The 24,568-nt window shown below is 59.4% G+C and overlaps 1 protein-coding gene across 4 annotated transcripts; it reads right to left on the bottom strand.

Moving 5' to 3' along the window:
* Positions 1–9,179: 9,179 nt before the first annotated feature.
* Positions 9,180–24,302, bottom strand: ETV7 (ETS variant transcription factor 7). 4 transcript variants are annotated; one of them, XM_075909969.2, is made up of 9 exons: positions 23,947–24,290; positions 23,111–23,164; positions 19,402–19,525; positions 17,672–17,836; positions 17,194–17,316; positions 12,673–12,876; positions 11,822–11,964; positions 11,596–11,696; positions 9,180–10,990 (listed from the first exon to the last, which is right to left on the bottom strand). In XM_075909969.2, the coding sequence occupies exons 1-9, from the start codon at positions 23,950–23,952 to the stop codon at positions 10,873–10,875; spliced, it is 1,038 nt and encodes a 345-aa protein (XP_075766084.2). In that variant the 5' UTR covers positions 23,953–24,290; the 3' UTR covers positions 9,180–10,872. The 4 variants fall into 4 exon arrangements, with proteins under 4 accessions (XP_075766084.2, XP_075766083.2, XP_075766082.2 ...); XM_075909968.2 differs by lacking the exon at positions 17,672–17,836 and having other exon boundaries at positions 23,947–24,302; XM_075909967.2 differs by lacking the exon at positions 17,194–17,316 and having other exon boundaries at positions 23,947–24,300.
* Between the last annotated feature and the right edge of the window lie 266 nt (positions 24,303–24,568).

Here is a 24,568-nt window from a genome sequence, read left to right as displayed (position 1 = left end):
GGCAGGCAGAGAGCTCAGGAGCCATCGAGCCCAGCCCCCTGTCAAAGCAGGGCCACCCAACTCCATCGGCCCAGCCAGGGCGGTGTCACGCTGGGACCTAAACACCTCTGGGGATGGAGACTCCAGCCCCGCCCTGGGGAACCCAGCCCAGCGCTTCCCCACCCGCCATGGGAAATAGCTCCTCACATCCCAGCTAGACCTCCCCCACTGCAACCTGAGCCCACTGCGCCTCATTCTGCCACCACTGAGAGCAGCCCCTCTGCCACAGGACAGCTGGAGTACGACTTTGGCCCCTGAATCTGAGCGGCTGTTCAGGCATGTGGGGCGAGGGTTTTAATGGGCTCGTTAATTATGGGATTTCCAGACAAGCTGGTTCTTTGAAAAGCCTGTTTAGTGAGGCTTCATAACCAGGGTAAACTTTAGAGCATGCTGCAGCCAGAGAGGCGTTTCACCACCCACATTAAAACCACTGGCAGCTCTGTGCAAGAGCGTTCGGGCTTAAATCCTAGATGACAAGAGTTCATTGTAAAAGATGAACACCAGGCAGGCCCTCACATCCCCCCTCCCCCCCCCCCCCAATATATGATTTTAATTATCAGGGCCATTTCATAGGCTGAATCACAAGCGTAGTAAGGGCTCACTCGGGGGCCTTAGGTAGCCCTTCCCCCAGGCATTAATGTGGCCCATTGCTGTGAGCGCGCTCACTAGATGCTGGGCGAAACGATTCCCTTTGATTTGTCAGCAGAATATCAACGTTGTCGGGAGGAATCGTGCTTGCTGTGAAAACTCATTTGGTCGCCAGGCCGGCAAGCCAGGCAGAGCATCTGGGCCCAGCCTGACTTCCCGGTTCACGGAGCCTGGAGGGCGTGTTAAATGAGGGGCACGAGCTAGGCGCATGGACCCAGCCTCGTCACTGCCCAGTGCTGGCACGTCCACCCTGCGGGCTAGCCCGTGGCGTGAGCAGAGCATGGCTCTGCCTGGGCAGGACCTGGGGCGCCCAGCGACTGTGCAGACAAATCCATGGAGGCTTCCCCATGTTGTGCAAGTGCACCAGCCTGGAGGAGAGGTGGGTCTAAGACACACAAATGGAAACTGCACCAGCACTTCTCATGGGATCCCATTGCAACCCGAGAGCATGTGGCCTTGACCATTCAAACCAAAGCCCCAGACCCCGAACTTTAGGGCTGTGTCTACACTGGGCCACTTATTCCGGAAAATCAGCCGCTTTTCCGGAATAAACTGCGAGCTGTCTACACTGGCCCTTGAATTTCCAGAAAAGCAACGATGCTCTACTGTACAAAATCAGCCGCTATTCCGGAAAAGCTATTCTGCTCCCGCTCGGGCATAAGTCCTTATTCCGGAACACTGTTCCGGAAAAGGACCAGTGTAGACAGCCCAGTAGTCTTTTCCAGAAAAAAGCCCCGATCGTGAAAATGGCGATTGGGGCTCTTTTCCGGAAAAGCGCGTCTACATTGGCCACAGACGCTTTTCTGGGAAAAGGGCTTTTCCGGAAAAGCAGCCTGCCAATGTAGACGCTCCTTTTCCGGAAAAACTGAAAACGGAATAGTATTCCGTTTTAAGCAGTTCCGGAAATTCATGCCAGTGTAGACACAGCCTAGGAGTCCAAGGTCCCCAGGTCTGGCTCCGGATTTGCCCCGTTTATACTGAGCCTGCCCAGCGCCTGGTCTCCAATGCCCCAGACATCGGAGCTGGATCCAAACCTTAAGGTTTGAGCCTGTCTCCACACCGATGGCAGGACACGCGACAAGCCTGGGGCCTGCATGGAGATGTCAGCGCCTGGGGCTTAGCGACCAGAGGGAGGACGCAGAAGAATTCGGGGGGGCTGAGCTGGCACGGAGGCGGGGGAGGCCATAGCCTGGCGCCAGCAGGCCGGCTGGCGTTAGGAGCTGGCAAAAGTCCCATTGTCCCCGCAGAGGCCCCGATTCCACCTCAGAGGAACTGGGAAGAAGGGCAGCAGGAGGCCAGGCCGGTTGGGGGCCCACGCTGGCAGCAGCCGCTGCTCCCCTTGAGGAGGGATGCGCCCAGGCTAGAGCAGGTCTCGGCAGGCCCCGTGTGAGGCCCTGGGAGGCAGAGCTAGCTGTGAGCTCCAGCATGGGACTGGTTCTGGGCAGGGCTGAGTTCAGGCCGCAGCTAGAGCCCTGGGTTTGTAGGAGGCAGGTTTAAAGCAAGCAAACGGCCGTATCTCCGCGCCCGGCCTGGGCAGCTCCTTGCCAGCCCTTGCTGTGACGCTCTTACAAGAAGAACTGGGGCCGTTCCTGGAGGATGAGCCAGCTGGGCAGGGTGGGGGCCTGGCCTGTTTGCCAGGGGCTGGGAATGGGCGACGGGGGGATCGCTTGGGGTTCCCTGTTCTGGTCGCCCCCTCCCGGAGTCTGCCCTGGGCCGCTCACGACACAGGGTTGCAGGCCGTCGGTCTGACCCTGCCTGGCTCTCTGCAGCTGCGTTCTGCCTCGGGCTGGCCCTGGGCTCACGGACCCGAACCCCCTTCTCTTTGGGGTTTGCTGTGGTTCCTCCCTCCCCGCCCATCCCCCTCTCACGTCTAGCAAAGCAGCCATGCCCTGACGCCCTGTTACAGCCGGCCCCGGCCGCTGATGCTTCCCCCTCTCCCGCCCTGCCCCACCCTGGTGTCCAAAGTCCACGCATCTGCGTCTCTCTGTTGCTTGGTAAAAGGGCTGGGCCCAGCCTCCGGGAAAGCAGCTGGCTTCTTCCCCTGCCCTCCCCGGCTGTTCGTCAGCTGGGCTGGGCTTGGCTTGCTGGAAAAGGCTGGGAACGCCAGCAGGCGCCTCTCGCCTGGGCACACCGCCAGGAGGAAGCAGAGGCCGCAGGCTGGCATTCGCGCTCGCAGCGCTGCCCGTCGGGCCAGAGCCATCGCTGGATCGCTCCGTGGGGCCCCCGTCGGCCTGTGGGGCTCCAGAGGGCAGGCGCCATCACTGGGTCGCTCCGTGGGGCCCCCCGTCGGCCTGTGGGGCTCCAGAGGGCGGCGCCATCGCTGGGTCACTCCATGGGGGCCCCCCGTCGGCCTGTGGGGCTCCAGAGGGCAGGCGCCATCGCTGGGTCGCTCCGTGGGGCCCCCCGTCGGCCTGTGGGGCTCCAGAGGGCAGGCGCCATCACTGGGTCGCTCCGTGGGGCCCCCCGTCGGCCTGTGGGGCTCCAGAGGGCGGCGCCATCGCTGGGTTGCTCCATGGGGGCCCCCGTCGGCCTGTGGGGCTCCAGAGGGCAGGCGCCATCACTGGGTCGCTCCGTGGGGCCCCCCGTCGGCCTGTGGGGCTCCAGAGGGCGGCGCCATCGCTGGGTTGCTCCGTGGGGCCCCCCGTCGGCCTGTGGGGCTCCAGAGGGCGGCGCCATCGCTGGGTCGCTCCGTGGGGCCCCCCGTCGGCCTGTGGGGCTCCAGAGGGCGGGCGCCATCGCTGGGTTGCTCCGTGGGGCCCCCCGTCGGCCTGTGGGGCTCCAGAGGGCGGGCGCCATCGCTGGGTTGCTCCGTGGGGCCCCCCGTCGGCCTGTGGGGCTCCAGAGGGCGGGCGCCATCGCTGGGTTGCTCCGTGGGGCCCCCCGTCGGCCTGTGGGGCTCCAGAGGGCGGGCGCCATCGCTGGGTCGCTCCGTGGGGGCCCCCGCTGTCGGCCTGCGGGGCTCACAGCACCAGGGATCTGGGGTTAGATCCACTCCTCGTGGCCTGGCATCTCCCAGCCAGCAGGGTGGAACGAGGCTGCGCAATGTCCATGTGGCTTAAGAGACACCCTGCTCTGGCCACTAGGCAGTACTTCCATTGTGCCTCCCCCGGCACTCGTGTCCTTATGTTGCACAAGCCCATGGCACTGGCGCACGTTTGGCAGCTGCTACGCTGTAGACGCGTGTGAAAATGGCCTTGGCTCAGGTCCGCTGGCTCTTTAAGGGAAGCTGCAGGGCTAGCACCCCCACGTCCTCCCAGGCAGCGCAGCGCTGGCCTTCCAGCCTGAAGGGAGCTGGGCAGAGAGCTTGCTCCATGGGGCAGAGGCCGCGGGAGGAGGTTTGCCTGCCCCTCGGCTCACGGAGCGGGCGAAGCCGGTGCCGGCGGAAGGACACCGGCTAGGAGGGCCTGGCTGAATCTGTTTGCCAATTGGCTTGTGCGAGGAAGCAGCTCTCCAGGCAGGACTCAGGAAGCCTCTTGGGAGTTCTGGGGTGCCTGCGAGGGACCGGCCGGCCCAGCACTGCCCCTGCCAGGGGGTCGCTGCTAAAGCCCTTAGGATCGGGGGCGTCCTACATCCTTCACTGGGCACCTGTTCTGGGGCAGCTCTCTGGCCTGGGAGGTTTGCGGCCTCAGAAGCGCTCTGCAGAGCATCAGCGCCGGCCAGCCGGGCGCGTCCAACAACGCAGGCGTGCTGAGAGCACAGACAGGCCCCGCCAGGCGCTGCCGAGCTCTGCCCGCCAAACAGGCTGCGAGTCTTCCTCCAGCCGCCGGCATGTTCTCTGACACTGCTCCTCCACGCGCTGCCGGGCAGGCCGGGCGCTTCTCCCTACAATCAGCCCCCCGCTGGGGCCGCTGCCTAGCGCCACAGAGTGGTACCCTAGGGCAAGGCAACGATGGTGCGTCCTAGTGAAACTACAGGCAGGGATTGTCGCTTGGTTCCGGTTTACGTTGCTGCAGAATCGGTGTCTTTCCCGCATGCAGGATCGGTCACTTGTGCCTGTGATAAGGGGAAGCTGGCGGGCTTTGTGTTAATTTTCACACCAACAGTTGCAACGCCCCTAGGCCCAATCCCCTCCCGTCACCAGCTTGTGGCCAGATGGTGCCTAAAGCGGAGGAGAGGCGCGGGCCTGTTCACTGTGGTCTCAACCTAAGAGATGTAGCCCTTGAGTGAGGCTCAAGGGACCTGCCCTTCCACTGGCCGGCTGAGTGACCTTGGACAAGCTGCTGCCCCGCACCCTGCCTCAGTTTCCCCACTGTTAGCTGGAGCTAGTCACTTCCTTTGTGATGGCTGGAGGGGAAGTGCTATGTAAGGGCTCAGGATGACCATGCTGGCATGGCGGCTAGGCCAAAAGGGAGAGAGCCTAACCCACTAGGGAGGTGGGGCAGTTCTTCATGTGTTGGTAACGTGTATATGCTCAGAGCTGGCCGGGGCCCTCCACACCCCTCGCCTGCCATGCCCCCAGCCCAGACCCCGAGGGACAGGCGGGAGCAAAAGGTCTCTGAGCTGCCAGCTTCTTTAGCTCTTTTGATCCTCCCTTGTTCAAGGCACCGTTCAGAACTAGGCTTGCTGTTCGCTGTTACAGGGAAGGCCGTGCAGCCGAGAGAGATGAACTCCTCCTTCAGGCAGTCGGGATACGTGTGCATCGACCTGCCCACTGCGGGACCAGCTTGGGCTCTAAGAGCCTCTGGACTTTCCAAGGAAGGGAAATTCACCCCTGCCCAGAGGAGGATCCAAACCCTGAGCAAGCTTCTGCCTGCTTGTGGCACTCAGGCCCCATGCAGATTGCCAACGTCATGCCCAGATTTCCAGCTACAAAGGACCAGACCCAAAATTCAGGGCTGCTTGGATCCCGGGGCGGGGGGGGGGTGACGCTCCTCTGTTGGGAGAGACCCAGCTAGAGCCAGGGTGCCGCAGAGCAAAGCCAGGGTGCCTATGAGGACGCGCCCCAGCTGAGCGGCTGGCCTGGGTGAGTTGTTTCGCTCTCACGCGGTTTACGAGCCGTTCGTTTCCTGGGAGTGGAAATGTGGCAGGTCATGCTGCAGCGTAGCGCACGGCCTGCTGGGTGGAACCAGCATGTCTCGCGTTGGCAAGTTCCGATCCCGGGGCCCTGACGCTCTCCCGAGCACCAGTTTTTGGAGTTCAGGCTGGGAGACTTGCCAGCCAGCCAAGGGTTAAAGCTCAGCAGAGGGACCTTTTCTGTGACAGGAATGTCAGGTGGGAACGGGATTCTAGCTCCTCTCCCGGAAATAGTTGGTGCCGGTTTTACCCAGGTGAAGTCCCACTGGAGTCCGCCTTGAGCAGGGAAGGAATGGGCCTTTGGGACAGATTCTCACCTGGTGGCAATTGGCTTGACTGGAGCTGCAGCGGCGGATGGGTCGGCTGTGTCTCCGCAGCCTGCAGCTTTTCAGGGGTGCCCCTCACTCAGCATTTGGACTCCTCCCCAGAGCTTCTGTGCACCCCAGTGGTGGGCAACCAACAGCCCCTCGCCTCGGGGCGCTGTGTGCGGCCGGGAGACGTTGTGAACAGCTGCCCCCGTGCAAAGCTGCCAGGTGACTCGGTTTCTGTCCACGACACGTGAAACCAGGCGCTCGCTCTGCAGCCAATCGCAGCGCGGCTACGGCTCAATCGGCACCGCCCCACTTTCTAGGGGCGCCAGCGCCGTGAGCAAACAGCCAATCCCGGGGGAGCCCAGTGAGATGGGGCCGCACATGCAGCCGGGGCTGCCCCTGGCTGCTCTGGCCCGTGGGCTGGGACTAAGCACAGATGTGGAGTGGCGTGTGCACGAGCAATCCCTGGATCCTGACCACTTGTCGCCAGGGGGCGGAAGCTACGGAGACCCTGGCCGGGGCTTGCTCCCCGGTCACATCCCCCACACTGGCTGCAGGTAGCAGGGCTGCATAGGAGTCGCCATGTCCCCAGAGATGCCCCCTACTCTCCCCAGCACCCCACTCCGTGGGCCTGACTTCCTGCTACTTTCCCATTTGCATTAGTGAACTAGCCACAGCCTGCGTGGGCAGTGGAGGGCGGGGGCCTGGGTTTGTCTGTCGGGAGCACAGCAACACGGGCTCAGCCCTAAGCCGCTGCCTGTAGCAATCTGCAAGGCTGTAAGTAGCCACCACGCTGCCCACACACACAGTGCAAGCGGCCCTTGGTACTTTTTTGCCAAGGGGAGGGAAGTGGCTGAAATGTACAATCGTCTTTCCAGCATCCCGTCTCCCTCCAGACCTCACGCTCAGGAAACAGCTTCACAAGCTGCCCCGTTACCACTGACGAGCCGGAATGATTTACATCTGACGCATGCGGGACTTGCCCTGGCCAAGCGGCTGCATGCCAGTTGGTGGCACATTCACTTAATTGGCTGTTTTTAAAAAAATAAACTGATCAAATGAAACCCACGTGAACTGCCTCAGGGAGCAGGTATAAGCCACAGATGCTTGGGTGTGCACGTGGGCGGGGCAGGGGTTCTATCCTCATCCGCAGACAGATGCGTCCTGTTAATCCTGACGGCTTTACAAGCTCTTGTGCAGGTTGGTGAAAACACTTTGCACCGTCTTTATGACCTTTGGTCTGCAGGAGCTGAGCATTTGGGAAGTGCCGGGTGTAGGCCCTTCGTGCTGGCCCCCTGCACAAGTGTGAAGCTTACAAAGGCAGACCCCGATCTAGCAACGCTTAGTCACGTTAGAAACTTTACAACCAGCAGGACGTGTCCCCAGCCAGCATATCTCAGCATCCGTCTCATTGAGTGCCATGCTGTGTGTGCATAGAGTCCTTTGCAAGCCTAAGTGTTTGTGAGATCCTTGTAAGATGTTTTACTATCCCCATTTTACACAGGGGGAAACTGAGGCTCAGAGAGGGGGGGAAAGACTTGCCAGGAATTGAACCCAGGAATTGAACCCAGCTCTAAGTCTTTGCTTTAACCACTAAGTCATGTGTCCCGTCCCAAATGCAGAGAACTGGAGAACATCCAACATGATCCGAAGTTAGAGAACATGGCCTGTGAGGATCGGTCGAAAGAACTGAGCCTAGAATCCTAGAACTGGAAGGGACCTGGAGAGGTCACCCAGCTGAGCCGATGCTCAGGGTGAAGAAGAAAGAGGGGGCGGGAGAGAACCTGGCAGTCTAAACATAACAAAGGCCATACTGGGTCAGACCATCTAGGCCAGCATCCTGTCTGCCAACAGTGGCCACGATTCCTACCCATCCTGGCTAACAGCCACTGATGGACCTAGCCTCCATGAATCTATCCAGCTCTTTTTTGAACCCTGTTAAAGTTCTAGCCTTCACCGCATCCTCTGGCGAGGAGTTCCACAGGTTGACTGTGCACTGAGTGAAGAAAAACTTCTGTTTGTTTGTTTGTTTTAAACCTGCTGCCTATGAGTTCCATTTGCTGACCCCCTAGTTCTTATAGTGTGGGAACAAGTAAATAGCTTTTCCTTATTCACTTTTTTCACACCAGTCATGATTTTATAGACCTCTATCAGATCCCCCTTAGTCTCCTCTTTTCTAGCTGAAAAGTCCAAGTCTTTTTAATCTCTCTTCATACGGAACCCATTCCAAACCCCTCAGCATTTTGTTGCCCTTTACTGAACCTTTTCCAAGGCCAATCTATCTTTTTTGAGATGAGGCAACCACATCTGTACGCAGTATTCAAGGTATGGGCGTACCATGGTTTTGTTTAGAGGCAAGAAGATAGTCTCTGTCTTATTCTCTCTCCCTTTTTTAATGATTCCTAACATTCTGTTTGCTTGTTTGACTGCCGCTGCACACTGCGTGGATGTTTTCAGAGAACTATCCACATGGGCTCCAAGATCTCTCGCGAGTAGTTGTAGCTAAATGAGTCCCCATCCTTTTCTCTGGATAGCTGGGATTGGTTTTTCCAATGTGCATTACTTTACATTTATCTACATTGCATTTGTCATTTTGTTGCCCAGTCAGTTTGGTGATTGTAAGAAAGACATTGATAAATGGTTCTCCGTGTCCCCTAAGAGCGGTCCCAGCAATTCCCTCAGCGAGGCCTTGTCTACGCCAATCCCCACGGCCCATCTGCTCTGTGACTGCAGCTCCGCAGATCGCATAGCTGAAGCTGATGATCTTACAGCGGCATCTTCCATGTGATCAGGTTAGCGGGGGCCACTCCCGTATCGACTCGTTACTCTGCCCACCCGGGGGAGTAGTGGAGCCCCCGGGAGAGCACTCGGAGGCCGATTTATTGCCTCTGAGCGGACACAGTAAATGGACCGTGATGGATCCATTGCAGCAAAGGGAGAGAAGCCTACGGGAGTTGGCAGTAAGATCGTGGGGAGCTTATGGAGGCGCTACGTCAGTTGTGGCAACCTCTCACTGGTGGCTTTTAAAAGCAGGTTCAGCTCCTGGTGGACGGTTTGGGGCCTTGCATCAGCGCAGGGGGTGAACTACAGGCCCTTTGAGGTGCCTCCCAGCCCTACATTTGCACTGACTCCCATGGGATCCCTGCCCCGCTTTCAGTGTGAGCACGATTCCTCCCTTGTTTGCACGGGCATTTTTAAATGTAAGATCGCCGGTAGAGTTGAGAGCTTGGCGGGGGGCCGCCTGTCCTGTGGGCACATTCAGAAGCTTGCAGATTTGTCCCTCTCCCGCCATTCGTTCCCCACCACAAGCAGAGCACAAGTGAGAGAGCCACTGGCCTTTATTCCCGACACAGGGAGAAATCTAGAACTGTCACTGGCTAGTGGCACGTTGCGTCAACTTCAAAGCCCACCCTCCCCTGTGCTGCCAGCAGTTCCCTTCCAGGCTCTCAAGGCAGAGTTGCTGGGTAATTTGGAACCCGCTGCATGGCCATCCAGCATGGGAACGCCTCTTGCTGCCAGACGGTGGGAAACGTCGCAGGCCAGAGTGACTGAGCACCGCTCCACGGGCGCTACAGCAATTCATTTGGGCAGTTCAGCATCTGGCCACTGACGGGGGGTGGGGCAAAGGAGGCAATTACCCCGGGGCCCTGATGTTTCAAGGGGGCCCGGAGCTCCCGGCTGGCCCCTTTGAATTGTCACGAGAGTGCTGCTCCGCGGGGGGGAGTTCTGCCCCGAGCCAACGTTTGTGGCTGGCCCACGTTTCTCGGGGCCGGATCCAGTCCCCTCGACTTCGCAACGTGGCAGCTCGGAGCGAATCCTGCTGCTGCTATCAAGCGTGATTCTTCTCACTTATCTTGGCAAAACCTCCCAGACTTCAGCTCTGCGACGCTCCGTTGCCATCCGTGGAGCGAGCCAGCCCCGGCCGCGTGCGTCCGATAAGGCCTCCAAACAGGCTACGTCCAAGTTAGGGATAAATCTCCCCCAGGAAGGAGACTGATGCTTATTGCTCCTCACCCAGGCCCTGTACATTTCAGCCTGACAGGTATCCCGACCCCAGGGGGCCAGAACGTCGGCTGGTGTAAATCAGGACAGCTCTGTTGACTGCAGTGCCGAGGGCGATTTACACCAGCTGAGGCTTTGACTCATGGGCACTTGTGTTCTGCTAAGCCCTGTGCCTGTGCCTGCCTGCGCTGTGCTCGCAAGCGTCCCTCACGCTGCTCATTGCTGTACTGTCTGGCTGCTAATCACAAATGGCGTATTAGCAGGTGACATTAAATATGCACCCTGAGGGGCCCACAGGCTAAAGCTACACAAATATTGTCACGTGAGCCCTCATCAGCGAGGCACACCCGGCCCACTACACCTGTGAGCCGCTCCACTGCCGTCAGCAGGACTGGCACACCTGCCTGCTGGTCGGTGGTGACAGGGCCGCAGCCCAGGGGCGCTCTGACGCCCCCGCCTCCTGGAGAGGGCTCACGTGTGTGTGACGGGCTTTGCTGGGCAGGGACGTCTTGCTGCCTGAGGGCCGAGAGTGAGCAGGTTTGAGACTCCAGGAAGGAGCATTGTCCAGAAGGTACCAAATCGGAGCATTTCAAAACGAAACCGGCCCAAGAACCTATGAAGGAAACACCCCGGCGCCGGCGGCCAGCTGGCAGAAAGGTCACAGGAGTGGAGGGCAGCGGGCCTGGGCGTGGCCGTTGCTGCTGTCGCTCCCGGGGTGGCGGAGTCCCAGCCGGTCTGTACTGAGCCCCTGACGCAGCGGCTCATGTCTGCGCACACAAGGCGTCCTGGCTCCCTTCAGTGGCACAAGGGCCGTCTCTAGCGTTGTCTGGGCCCACGGCAGCACCAGGCTGCCAGCTTCCTAGGGGGAGAGCTCCAGCACGTCCTCCTTACAGTCCAGGCCTTCCTGCTCCTCACTCTCCAGCTGCTCCAGCTTGCTGGATTTGTCGTGCAGGATCTCCCCGTGGCTCTTCAAAAACCTGGCCCAGAAACCCCAGCAATTAGTGTCAGCGGGTGGGGAGCAGCCAGAATTCCCACTCAGCTCCAGAGGGGCCTGATCCAAAGCCCACTGAAGTCGTGGGACTCTGTGCGCGGACATGTGGGCTTTGGACCAGGCTCTGGAGAAGAGGGCTCGGGGCATCTCTCAGATGGGGCCTGGTTCTGCAGGGTGCTTGTTGCCCTCATTTCAGGAGGGGAGCGGAGCTCCGCTCCTGGCAGGCCCAGGCCCAGGATGGTCCCTGGATCGAGAGAGAAGCTGTCCCAGGTGTCCCACCCCCGTGTGTGGGGCAGAGCGGGGCCTCGCTCCTGGCTCTGCAGAATCAGCCCCTCCCACGTATTTAAATCCACCCGACGGCCTCTCGGACGCAGGCGTGCCGCTGCCGCGGGAGCTGGGTGGCGCCAGGTTTCGGTTACAGCAGCGGGACTCGCGAGCACGGCCGCTTACTCCCGCACCATTACGCTGCGTCTGCATCCGTGTCACTGAGGCTCGGGCGCTAACTTCCTGAGCGGTCGCCCCGCCGTGCCCGAAGCAGCCCACTGGCCAGCACACCCCTGGCTAGGCTCCTTGGCCTGGCCGATGCGTCACCTGAATAACAGCTTCTGCCCCGGCTCCTTCCTGATGATGTTGAGTTTGTAGTAATGTCTTAGCGCTCTCGACATCTTCTCATAAGTCATGTTGGCCCGGTTCTGCAGGAGGAGACGAGGCGTCAGCGCCCGGCCCCTCCGGCCGAGGCTGGGAGAGGAGCGGAAGCACTTCCCCCGAGCGGGCACGGGACGACCGGGTGCTCTGGCCCACGCTCACCCAGACTCACCTTATGGTTCCCCCACAGCCTGGCGAGTCCATTAGGGTCAACCACCCGGAAAACCTTGGCTTCTTTATCTTCCCATTTGATGTACGGCTCGTAGCGACTGTCCGAGAGGAGCTGGTAGACGTAATCCCACAGCAACCTGCAGTCTGCAGTGACAGGAAGGGGAAAACCAGAGATTTAAGCGAGGGTGTGTCTGCAAAAGCTACAGCCGCCCAGCAGACAAGGTGTGTTACTCTCATGGTGCTTTTCATTAGCTCTCAAAGCTCCTTACAGAAGACGCTGGTGTTAACCCCATTTTACCAATGGGAAAACTGAGGCACACTCTGGAGCTCTGCATGGGACAGAAGCCTGTCTAACCCCCACATGCTGTGTGGCTCTGTCCTCTCCTAGCAGTGGCGGGGTCCCAGACAGGCTGAACCTGCCGGCTCGGCTACCGGCTCGGCCTTCCGCTCCGGCAGTGGAGTCGGAGCCAGAGGCTCAGGGTTCAGCCTGCACCACGCCGCGGCGCTGCACTGCCGGGCTCATTCTGCTCTCTGGAAGGGCAGGCGAACTCCAGCTTGTGCTGTGCTACGGCAGGGAGCCTTTATGCTGGGGCCAGGACGCCTCCCGGGACCCATCTCCAGCAGAGGCAGCGCGGGGAGCTGCGAGGGCCACACGGCTGCTCCCCCGGGCCCCGGGCCCCATTTGGCAGATGTTCAACAGGGGAACTTCTGGGCCAGATTCACCAGAGTGCTGGGGGCCCAGCTGCAGATTCCCAGTTACGCCTCTTGCCCCCCAGCGGCCTCGTCTTGGCTGCTTGCCCTGCCGCAGGGCCAATCCGACCCAGGCCCCGGGCTTTGGAAACGGGCCCTCACCTGCGATTTTACCATCCACGGGGGCTGGCGATGTGCTGGGGTAAGAACAGAAGATCTCTGCCTTGTAGCTGACGTGTGGGCTGTGGTGGGACAGGTTCAGTGGCTGAGGTCTGCAGGGGGCCGGGCTCAGGGACAGGGGCTGCTCCGTGTGGCCTGGCAGCGAAGGGACGGCAGCGGGGGCCACGTCGAGCTGGCAGCTGGCACCTGCAGGGAAACACCAAGCACCCGGGCTGGATACACCAGGGCTAGGAAGCCCCATGAGCAGTGAGCCCCCGGGGCCCAGTTCCACCAGCCTTGGGCAGGGTCCCTGCCTGCTGCCCCCGGCGCCTCCCCGACTGTCCCCGTCCTGCCGCTTCTGCTCGGGGGTTCCCTCGCTGCCACAGCAGCCCTGGCAGCAGGCTGGCGGCTGCGAGGGAGGAGACACATGGCATCCCCCCCCCCCCCCCCCTGCCGGCAGCTCCCAGTGGAGTCCTTCCTGCCTGGGGCTTGCGGGGAGCAGAGGAAGGGGACGGGGGAGGGGAGGAGGGATGGGGGAGGAGGGGAAAAGGGAGGAAGGGGGGAGGAGAGGAGAAGGGGGATGGGTGGAGGTGAGAAGGGGGATGGGGGAGGAGAGGAGAAGGGAGGATGGGGGAGGTGAGAAGGGGGATGGGGAGGAGAGGAGAAGGGAGGATGGGCGGAGGTGAGAAGGGGGATGGGGGAGGAGAGGAGAAGGGAGGATGGGCGGAGGTGAGAAGGGGGATGGGGGAGGAGAGGAGAAGGGAGGATGGGCGGAGGTGAGAAGGGGGATGGGGAGGAGAGGAGAAGGGAGGATGGGCGGAGGTGAGAAGGGGGATGGGGGAGGAGAGGAGAAGGGGGATGGGTGGAGGTGAGAAGGGGGATGGGGAGGAGAGGAGAAGGGAGGATGGGCGGAGGTGAGAAGGGGGATGGGGGAGGAGAGGAGAAGGGAGGATGGGCGGAGGTGAGAAGGGGGATGGGGAGGAGAGGAGAAGGGAGGATGGGTGGAGGTGAGAAGGGGGATGGGGAGGAGAGGAGAAGGGGGGATGGGTGGAGGTGAGAAGGGGGATGGGGAGGGAGGAGAAGGGGGGATGGGCGGAGGTGAGAAGGGGGATGGGGAGGAGAGGAGAAGGGGGATGGGTGGAGGTGAGAAGGGGGATGGGGGAGGAGAGGAGAAGGGGGATGGGTGGAGGTGAGAAGGGGGATGGGGAGGAGAGGAGAAGGGGGATGGGCGGAGGTGAGAAGGGGGATGGGGAGGAGAGGAGAAGGGAGGATGGGCGGAGGTGAGAAGGGGGATGGGGAGGAGAGGAGAAGGGGGATGGGCGGAGGTGAGAAGGGGGATGGGGAGGAGAGGAGAAGGGAGGATGGGCGGAAGGGGGTGGGGGAGGAAGGGAAGGGGGATGGGCGGAGGTGAGAAGGGGGATGGGGGAGGAGAAGGGGGGATGGGCGGAGGTGAGAAGGGGGATGGGGGAGGAGAAGGGGGGATGGGTGGAGGTGGGGAGGAGAGGAGAAGGGGGGGGGGGATGGGGGGATGGGGAGGGAGGGAGGGGGTGGGAGAAGAAGGGGGATGGGGAGGAGAGGAGAAGGGGGATGGGTGGAGGTGAGAAGGGGGAGAAAGGGGGGATGGGTGGAGGAAGGGGGATGGGGAGGAGAGGGGGGGGATGGGCGGAGGTGAGAAGGGGGATGGGGAGGAGAGGAGAAGGGGGATGGGCGGAGGTGAGAAGGGGGGATGGGGAGGAGAGGAGAAGGGGGATGGGCAGAGGTGAGAAGGGGGATGGGGAGGAGAGGAGAAGGGGGATGGGCGGAGGTGAGAAGGGGGATGGGGGAGGAGAGGAGAAGGGAGGATGGGCGGAGGTAAGAAGGGGGATGGGGAGGAGAGGAAGGGAGGATGGGCGGAGGTGAGAAGGGGGATGGGGGAGGAGAGGAGAAGGGGGATGGGGGAGGTGAGAAGGGGGATGGGGAGGAGAGGAGAAGGGAGGATGGGCGGAGGTGAGAAGGGGGATGGGGGAGGAGAGGAGAAGGGAGGATGGGCGGAGGTGAGAAGGGGGATGGGGAGGAGAGGAGAAGGGAGGATGGGCGGAGGTGAGAAGGGGGATGGGGGAGGAGAGGAGAAGGGGTGATGGGCGGAGGTGAGAAGGGGGGATGGGGAGGAGAGGAGAAGGGAGGATGGGTGGAGGTGAGAAGGGGGATGAGGAGGAGAGGAGAAGGGGGGATGGGTGGAGGTGAGAAGGGGGATGGGGAGGAGAGGAGAAGGGAGGATGGGTGGAGGTGAGAAGGGGAATGGGGAGGAGAGGAGAAGGGAGGATGTGCGGAGGTGAGAAGGGGGATGGGGAGGAGAGGAGAAGGGGGATGGGCGGAGGTGAGAAGGGGGATGGGGGAGGAGAGGAGAAGGGAGGATGGGCGGAGGTGAGAAGGGGCATGGGGAGGAGAGGAGAAGGGGGATGGGCGGAGGTGAGAAGGGGGATGGGGAGGAGAGGAGAAGGGGGATGGGCGGAGGTGAGAAGGGGGATGGGGAGGAGAGGAGAAGGGGGATGGGCGGAGGTGAGAAGGGGGATGGGGAGGAGAGGAGAAGGGAGGATGGGCGGAGGTGAGAAGGGGGGATGGGGAGGAGAGGAGAAGGGGGGATGGGCGGAGGTGAGAAGGGGGGATGGGGAGGAGAGGAGAAGGGAGGATGGGCGGAGGTGAGAAGGGGGATGGGGAGGAGAGGAGAAGGGAGGATGGGTGGAGGTGAGAAGGGGGATGGGGAGGAGAGGAGAAGGGGGATGGGTGGAGGTAAGAAGGGGGGATGGGGGAGGAGAGGAGAAGGGGGGATGGGCGGAGGTGAGAAGGAGGGATGGGGGAGGAGAGGAGAAGGGGGATGGGTGGAGGTGAGAAGGGGGATGGGGAGGAGAGGAGAAGGGGGGATGGGTGGAGGTGAGAAGGGGGGATGGGGGAGGAGAGGAGAAGGGGGGATGGGCGGAGGTGAGAAGGAGGGATGGGGGAGGAGAGGAGAAGGGGGGATGGGCGGAGGTGAGAAGGGGGATGGGGAGGGTAGGAGAAGGGGGATGGGGAGGAGAGGAGAAGGGGGGATGGGTGGAGGTGAGAAGGGGGATGGGGGAGGAGAGGAGAAGGGGTGATGGGTGGAGGTGAGAAGGGGGATGGGGGAGGAGAGGAGAAGGGGGATGGGTGGAGGTGAGAAGGGGGATGGGGAGGAGAGGAGAAGGGGGGATGGGTGGAGGTGAGAAGGGGGATGGGGGAGGAGAGGAGAAGGGGGATGGGTGGAGGTGAGAAGGGGGGATGGGGGAGGAGAGGAGAAGGGGGGATGGGCGGAGGTGAGAAGGAGGGATGGGGGAGGAGAGGAGAAGGGGGATGGGTGGAGGTGAGAAGGGGGATGGGGGAGGAGAGGAGAAGGGGGGATGGGTGGAGGTGAGAAGGGGGATGGGGGAGGAGAGGAGAAGGGGGGATGGGTGGAGGTGAGAAGGGGGATGGGGAGGAGAGGAGAAGGGGGATGGGTGGAGGTGAGAAGGGGGATGGGGAGGAGAGGAGAAGGGGGATGGGTGGAGGTGAGAAGGGGGATGGGGAGGAGAGGAGAAGGGGGATGGGTGGAGGTGAGAAGGGGGATGGGGGAGGAGAGGAGAAGGGGGATGGGTGGAGGTGAGAAGGGGGATGGGGAGGAGAGGAGAAGGGGGATGGGTGGAGGTGAGAAGGGGGATGGGGGAGGAGAGGAGAAGGGAGGATGGGTGGAGGTGAGAAGGGGGATGGGGAGGAGAGGAGAAGGGAGGATGGGTGGAGGTGAGAAGGGGGATGGGGAGGAGAGGAGAAGGGGGATGGGTGGAGGTGAGAAGGGGGATGGGGGAGGAGAGGAGAAGGGGGGATGGGTGGAGGTGAGAAGGGGGATGGGGAGGAGAGGAGAAGGGGGGATGGGCGGAGGTGAGAAGGGGGGATGGGGGAGGAGAGGAGAAGGGGGGATGGGCGGAGGTGAGAAGGGGGGATGGGGAGGAGAGGAGAAGGGGGGATGGGCGGAGGTGAGAAGGAGGGATGGGGGAGGAGAGGAGAAGGGGGGATGGGCGGAGGTGAGAAGGAGGGATGGGGGAGGAGAGGAGAAGGGGGGATGGGCGGAGGTGAGAAGGGGGGATGGGGGAGGAGAGGAGAAGGGGGGATGGGCGGAGGTGAGAAGGAGGGATGGGGGAGGAGAGGAGAAGGGGGGATGGGCGGAGGTGAGAAGGAGGGATGGGGGAGGAGAGGAGAAGGGGTGATGGGGGGAGAAAGGGGCATGGGGCCCAGCCCCTCCCAAACCCTCCTCCACTCCCTAGAACTGGCACTCCTGCACCCCAGCCCCACGTTACACGTTTACAAAAATAAACGTTTTTAACATCCCTGCTGGCTACGCCACAGCCCCGGGGACTCACTCCTGTGCTCTGCCCACTAGGCCTTGCCTCCCTCTGACAGAAAGGTCATACGCAAATGAGAGCTTACAGGGCTGTTTCTTTAACAACCCCCTTCCAGCCCCCGCCCGCCCCACCGGAGGCTGCTAAAGGGGCTGGATACCTTCGTGATGGCTCTGGAGCTGCATGTGCTTGGCCTCCCTGAAGGGCGAGTTAAATAAAGGGCTGCACACCAGGGCTCTTCTCTGGGTCTTAATGTACTGCAGCAACTCGTACAGCACGTCCCCTGGGGAGAGAGAGAGGGGCCGTCTGCACTGGCTGCTCTGGGAGGGACTGAGCCAGCAGGGAGAGCAGACCCCTCCGGCACCGTGGCGTGGTCGCTGGGCCGCCGGCTGCGGGACTCGGCTCCGGCAGCCCCAGCTCGGCACGGGGCCGGATTCTGCGCAAGGCTCAAGGGGCTTAGAGCCTCCTGCCACACGGGGGCTGCTTGCTCTGCCCAGTGTCCCATCCGCCAGAGGGGGATGCTGCTGCCTTTGCCAGTCTTGTCCCATGTGCCGGCCGAGGCAGATTTGCAGAAGCCCTGCCCAGCACCCGACCCCACTGGCCAGCGCACGCCGCTGGCCACGATCCGTTGCTCTGACCTGAGCTGGGAGCCCTGTATCTGAAATCCTCCTTGGTGAGAATGCAAAGGGCCTTTCCGTTCATTTCAAACTTGCTCTCGTCCGTGGGCCGGAGGGAATATTCTTTCTCAGCCCATCGTAACCAGTGACTCACATCGTCTTTGCTCCACAGCGAGGGCTGGATTCCTGAAAGCACAGCAGCGCGGCGGCTGAGGGAGCCCTGGGAGACCGGAGGGAACTGGTCCCGCTCCAATTTTACAGGCACCGCTTCAACATTGCAAAACCCCAGAGAAGGAAAACGGGCAGCAGGAGTTTGGCTCTGGCACCGCCCTGCTGTTCCTCCCAGCCCCGCTGGCTGGCAGTCGTGTGCCTGACTCTTAGGCCTGTTTTGAACATTCCAGTAACCTAATTGCTTGCTCATCTCTGCGCATCCTCACGTACCTCTGTACAAGCAGTGACTGGCAACAGCCCCATAGGAAGTGGGGAAACTGAGGCACAGGAGTGCCATGACTTGCCCAAGGTTACAGAGCAAGTTAGTAGCAGATCTGGGAAAAGAACAAGTCCTGATTTCTTTTCTAGTGATGACATTAGGGGACGAGATTCCCTTTCGAGTTAGGGGAGGGAGAGGGAATATCCAGGGTTCTTGCCAGAATCACTGGACTCCACCATTTCCCAGAGCTGGAAATGAAATAAAACCCAGGAATCCTGATTCAGTCTGCTCTAACCACTAGACATCACTCGCTTCCATATTATGTGCAAAAACTGAAAAGAGCTGTCAACACTTGCTCTGAAATTGTTTTACTTTTCTCCTATAAAACATTATTTTTCCAGGTGTGAAAGCCCCTCCCATGCTGTCTCCTCTCCGAGGCCTGATCTGCAAATCCGAGAAGTTAAGAAAGACTGGTCGGTTTTCTATAACTAACTCGGATCCCGTCACTGGGCTGTGCTTGGGACTCTTCTGCATACCAACGTCATGAGTGTCCGTTTGAACAGGAGCAAGTTATGTACACGGCAGTCGAGCCTCCTGGGCCCATGACGCTGTTCTGTGTAGACACCGAGTAAGAAAGGGCCCCTCCCTCACGGAGCCTGGGTAGCTCTCTGGTCAGGGCTATCCCCCTTTGTCCCCAGACACATACAGGTTACACTGTGCTAGGGAGCTCAGTGGTACCGGGGTGAGAAAAAAGAAATCAAGGCAGCAGGAACTGATTCTGAGTCTCTTTTCCTGGGAAAGCCGCTGAACTGCTCTGTGCCCTCTCCCCCCTTGAGAGATGAAGACGGTAGTTACTGTACAGGTGGGTAAGTAACTAACACGAGCACAGGAGAACAACCTACTAGTGCTACAGTAGAACCCCACAGCTACAAACAAACCAGTCAGCCACACGCCTCATTTGGAAGCGGAAGTACAGTTGGGCAAGAGCAGAGATTAAAACTCAAAGCAAATACATCCAAATCTTTACATGTAAACTGCTTAAAAACCAAAGGGGAAGCAGCAGTTTCCTTCTGTGTGGTGAAGTTTCAGAGCTGTAGTAAGTCAATGTTCAGTTGTAAACCTGGGCGAGAACAACCCTAAAGCTTTCCCAGTTCTGTACAGCCTCCCTTCCCCAGGTGCTCCGGACTCTGCGTTCTCCAGGGGTTATTTATGGGGTTACTCCTCTAATGCAGTGGGGGATGCTGCGTTTGCACAGTGCTTTATCAAGTGCCCCCCAATAACATTAATTTATAAGTCGCTAAACAAGGCACCATCTACTCACTGAGCCTGCCTGGTAACTTGAAGATTTCCCCTTCGCCGAATGGCCGCACAGGGACCGCACACCTGGCCTGTGATTGCAGGGGCAAGGAAGTTGCTGTCCCAGAAGTACTGACCGTCACTGCGCCCTGGGGGAGAGAGGTTAGTGCATCACCGAAAAGGAACGGCTCCAGCTGTAAGTACCCAGCCTGCGCACAACTTAGCATGGGGTTTCAAACAGCAGCATCGTTCTGTTCGATGCTGGTATCCTCCTGTATCCGCCCCTCAAAAGCTCATCAAACCTGAGCCGGGTCGGAAGGTGGAGGAGGCAGAGTCATGGAAAATCCAGGGACTAGAGCTGTTCAGCTCAGGATCCCCTTTCCTGAGTCACTACGAGATCTGTTCTGTGTTCCTGGAAGTGCCACCTCACACCCGAGCCACAAAGCAGAAGTGCTACCTCTTAGCGGTGGTCACCGATCCCCCCACACACACACTTGTGGCAAGAGCAGGGTAGGGAAGGTCTTTTAACCCTGATCTCACTTGAACAACTGCACTCTGCCCTCACTGCCCCCAACACTCCCCTTGGCTCTAGAATTCTCCGTCAACGCGCCAGAGACGGAGACACAGCTCCGTGTGGGGCGCACTTTGGGGTGAAAGGAGCCAGGGATCTAGGCCTTCATCTAGGAAGCATGGTCTAGTGACTAGGGTACTGGCTGGCCCCCGCTCAGTCCTTATGCCAGCTACAGGCTGCTGGATCGATTTTTAGGCAGGTCGTTTCATCCACCTTGTGCTGCAAAAGGCCCCAGAGCTAATACTTCCCTGCCTGGTCACAGGGGTGCTTGAGGGTTAATCCTCTTCACAGCAGAGATGCTTGGGATGCCGTTGTGATGGCAGGCGTATGACCAGCTATAGGATCCTAGCAGATAAGGCTTGGAAGAGACCTCAGGAGTCATCGAGTCCCACCCCCTGCCCAGAGCAGGACCAACCCAACTCCATCATCCCAGCCAGGGCTGTGTCAAGCCGGGACTGAAACCCCTCTAGGGATGGAGCTTCCAGCCCCTCCCCCCCCCCCCCCCCCCCCGGAACCCAGCCCAGCGCTTCCCCACATGCCTAGGGAAATCGTTTGTCTTAATCTCCAACCTAGACCCCCCCACTCCAACCTAGACCCCCCCCCCCTCACTCCAACCTAGACCCCCCCACTCCAACCTAGACCCCCCCACTCCAACCTAGACCCCCCCACTCCAACCTAGACCCCCCCATTGCTGCTTGTTCTGTCTCCTGCCACCACTGTGGCCTTGTCTACACTGCTGTGGGCCACTAATCTAAGTTACACAACTTCAGCTCCAAGAATAACACAGCTGCTCTGGACACACTTAGGTCTGCTTGCTGGTAAGTCAAGAGCTGCAGCTCTCCCGCGGACTCTCCCCATTTCGGTGCAGTACCGGAGCCAACAGGAGAGCGCTCGTTGGTCCATTTATCGTGGCTGTACTCGGTGTGATGAGCCAGCCCTGCTCTACGCCGTTATCGAAATAGCTGATGAAGATATTGACCAGAACCGGGCCCCAAACTGCCCCCTGCAGAAGCCCACTCCTTACTCCCTTCCGGTATGACTGTGAACTATTGAGAACTGCTCTGGGAAGAGTTGTCCCACCAGCTAGGCACCCACCTTCCAGCAGAGGGGCATGGACGACTGTACCAAATGCCAAAGTCTGGCTATACTAGGGATGTTAAGTATCAGTTCATTGAATAGCTGAGGTTGTAGTCCCTGAGGGCAGGACCAGCAGCCGGTACGCTCCAGCCCCACTCATGGACTGGCTGCCTGTCGCCCGTGCAGCTGCTTCTGGTACAGAGGCAGCAGCGCGGGGTGACAGAAGCCCGTCTGGAGTGGGATCTGAGCTCCTGGACCTGGTGCAAGCTAGAACTGAGCCAGGCTGCCTGCCCACCCAGCTCCTAATACACTTTAAATGCAAAGTCACAGTAGGGTAGGTCCCGGACCCATCGCACACCAGAACTGAGCCAGCCTGCTAAAAAATCTACTGGTGGGGGGAGGGGGAAATGCATGTAGCCTATAGCATTAACCTATAAGCTTTTGCTAATTGGTTAATCGACTGCACTATTACACCCCTAAGGTATACCACATCTGCTGCTTCCTCCTGAGCCACAAGGCTTGTTATCCTAGCAAAGAAATCCATCAGGTTGATTTGAGATTTGTTCTTGACATGTCAATAGCTGGCTGTTACTTATCACCTTATTATCTTCCAGAGGTTTGCAGGTGGATTCCTTAATTAGTTGCTCCATTATCTTTCCTGGTACAGAAGTTAAACCGACTGGTCTGTAGTTTCCTGGGTTGTTCTTATTTCCCTTTTTATAGATGGGCCCTAGATTTGCCCTTTTCCAGTCTTCTGGAATCTCTCCAGGACATTTCAAAGACGATAGCTAAAGGCGCAGATACCTGCTCTGTCAGCTCCTTGAGTATTCTAGGATGCATTTCATCAGGCTGTCGTGACTTGAAGACATCTCACTTTTCTAAGTCATTTTTAACCTGCTCTTTTCCTATCTTAACTTCTGAACCTGCCTCCTTTTCGTCAGAATTCACTATTGTAGGCATCCAATCACCACCAGCCTTCTTGGTGACAACCGACACAAAGGAAGTTGTTACGCACCTCTTCCATTTCCACAATTTCTGTTATTGTTTTCCCCTCTTCACTGAGCAATGGGCCTACCCTGTCCTTGGGCTTCCTCTTGCTTCTAATATATTTATGGAAACTTTTTTTTTGTTACCCTTCTTTATGTCTCTAAACTAGACTGAGCTTGTTTTGTGCCTTTGCCTTTCTAATCTTGCCCCTGCACACTTGTTATTTGCTTACATTCATCCTTTGTACTTTGACCTAATTTCCACTTTTTATAGGGCTCCTTTTTTCTTGTAGATCATTCAAGACCCCCTGGTTAAGCCAAGGTGGTCTGTTGCCAGACTCCCCATCTTTCCTGCGCAGTGGAATAGTGTGCTCTTGCACCCTTAATAATATCCCCTTGAAAAATGTGTCACTTGGGTTAAGCCCAAAAACATGAACCTGGCCTCAGCCAGAATGAATGGAGCATGTGAATACAGGGTCGTCTTTCCTGGGCTCCCCAAAGTAGCTGTTCCATTTGAGCAGCAATCTATAACTGCAGTAGGAGACGCTATTTCCATGTATGACATGGGGGTGTAACATGAAAGTAGCAAGTCTCTTCCTTTACACATTAAAGACATCTGTCTACATAGTGTTAATTGTGTCCAGACCAGGAAGAAAGCCTTCCAAAAATGCTTTAATGCTTATCTGGATCCTTCAAAAATTAATCTCTGCACTTTTTTCAGCAGGTCTGTTATTAGCTTTATTGGCAGTCGCCTAGGCGGGTGCCAAGTTAAACGGGGCACCAAATGGTGGCGCAATATCATTGAGGGGTTTGGAGGTGGGGGCGCCAATTGCATGGTTCGCCTAGGGCGCCAGTTGCTAGTCTAGGGCCGCCCCTGTTGGCAGTAAATACTACTATCGGCTTTTCTTTCCACCCCCACACACCAAAAAAAAGCTCAGACTATATTCATTACACGGAGGCAATCCAGCATGAACTTTTTCACTCTTTGTGAAACATGAAGTGTGTTTCAGATTCATTCTAAGCAATAGGCAATGGGGAAAATAAAAGTGAAAGAGGTTAGCAGGGTACATTATATGTCACTCTTCTGAAAAGACACTTACTTTCTGGCTTTGTGTTTTTTCCCCTCGCTCAACGCTATGGCAGCTAGATTTACCCTTGAAAACAAAAATCCAGTTTACAGGTATTCTTGGGAGGCAGGAAAAGTGCTCTTAATTATTTGCTTTATTTTCTCCTCTTCACACAGTTCGAGTCCCAGGCTGTTGGGTTATTTTATTTCTTTGGTTCTCAAGGGTTCTCTTCAGGAGTCTGTAGAGACTTGCTGGAAAACTTCATAAAACCTAAGTCAGGGGGTATTTGGCAGCTCCTTCAGGGGTGAAACGCATCCAATTATGCAGATGGCAAACAATAAGCTAGTGTGTGATTGGCCCGGGCTCTGCATAGCCGCGTTCGCCCCTTGTCCTCTTTCCCCTTCTGACCTGTCCCAAGGAAGGAAGGGGAATTCCAGGGTGTGTTAATTGCAGCCTCGTGTTGACACAGCGCGGGGAGGATCACGATGTTTCCAGGGGATCCAACGCCTCAGCCAGACTGAGAGTGGGGGGGGGCTGCGCTGGGGGGCACGGAGCGCTAGAGGCTGTGTGGGTGCAGGAGGGGGCTTGCTGGAAGAGTCTGAAAAGGGGGGCTGGGGGGAGGGGCTGTGCTGGCTGGGGAGCTGGGCGGGGGGAGCAGGGCTGTGCGGAGGGCGGGGGGCCGGTTGCGGGGGGAGCAGGGCTGTGCGGAGGGCGAGGGGCTGGTGGGGGGGGGGGGAGCAGGGCTGTGCGGAGGGCGAGGGGCCGGTTGCGGGGGGAGCAGGGCTGTGCGGAGGGCGAGGGGCCGGTTGCGGGGTGAGAGTCAGGGGGCGGGGGGAGGCTGGGGGGCAGGAAAGCGGCTCGGCTCTTACCTGCATGCCAGGTGGAGGGGGCGGTGCAGCTCCGGCCGCTCCCCGCAGCGTCCCCCGGCGCCCCTCGCCCGGCCGGAGCGATCCGAGCCCTGCCCCGAGCCCGGCGCGCACAGCAGAGAGCGGGCGCTGGGCTGATCCTTCCGGGAAACGAAAACGAAACGAGGCGGATCTGAGAGGAGCAGGCGCCGGGCCCGGGGCCCCCTCGCCGGCCGCCCCGCCGGGCTGGCGTGTGTCCAGGGCAGGCAGCGCCAATGCCCCGGCCACCGCAGGGCGCCCCGGCTCGGGGCAGGCGGGTGCCGGGCGCTCGGGTGTCCGCTTGCAGCCCGCAGCGCCCAGCCCCGCTGGCCTTGCACGGCTCCCGCATCCTGCATCCCGCGGGCTGGCCGGCTCGCTGCCCCCTGCAGGGTGACAGCAGAAGCGCTGCGCGTGTGTCATGGTGCCTATACTGCTAGCCGCTCCCAGAACCTGCCTTTGGCCTCAGGGGTGGCAGCTTGCAGGCCGCATTTTACCGGCAGGGAGTTACAGTTCCTAGTGGTAGAACTAGTGGAGAAACGTCTCAGACACTTGCCAAAGGATCAATGCCCACAAAACAGATACCAGACAGGATCACAAAGAAAAAACA

The sequence above is a fragment of the Pelodiscus sinensis genome, chromosome 27, assembly GCF_052426305.1.
Source record: "Pelodiscus sinensis isolate ZL-2025 chromosome 27, ASM5242630v1, whole genome shotgun sequence".
Lineage (NCBI taxonomy): Eukaryota > Metazoa > Chordata > Testudines > Trionychidae > Pelodiscus > Pelodiscus sinensis.
The sequence above is the reverse complement of the archived record's forward strand: the minus strand, read 5'-3'. Positions and strand labels throughout refer to the sequence as shown.

Coding starts and splice junctions, on each gene's coding strand:
- ETV7 (XM_075909969.2), bottom strand. Junction 17,837..19,401: donor CAAGTTACCAGGCAGGCTCA/GTGAGTAGATGG, acceptor CTGTGCTTTCAG/GAATCCAGCCCTCGCTGTGG. Junction 11,697..11,821: donor GGCTGTGGGGGAACCATAAG/GTGAGTCTGGGT, acceptor CTCCTCCTGCAG/AACCGGGCCAACATGACTTA.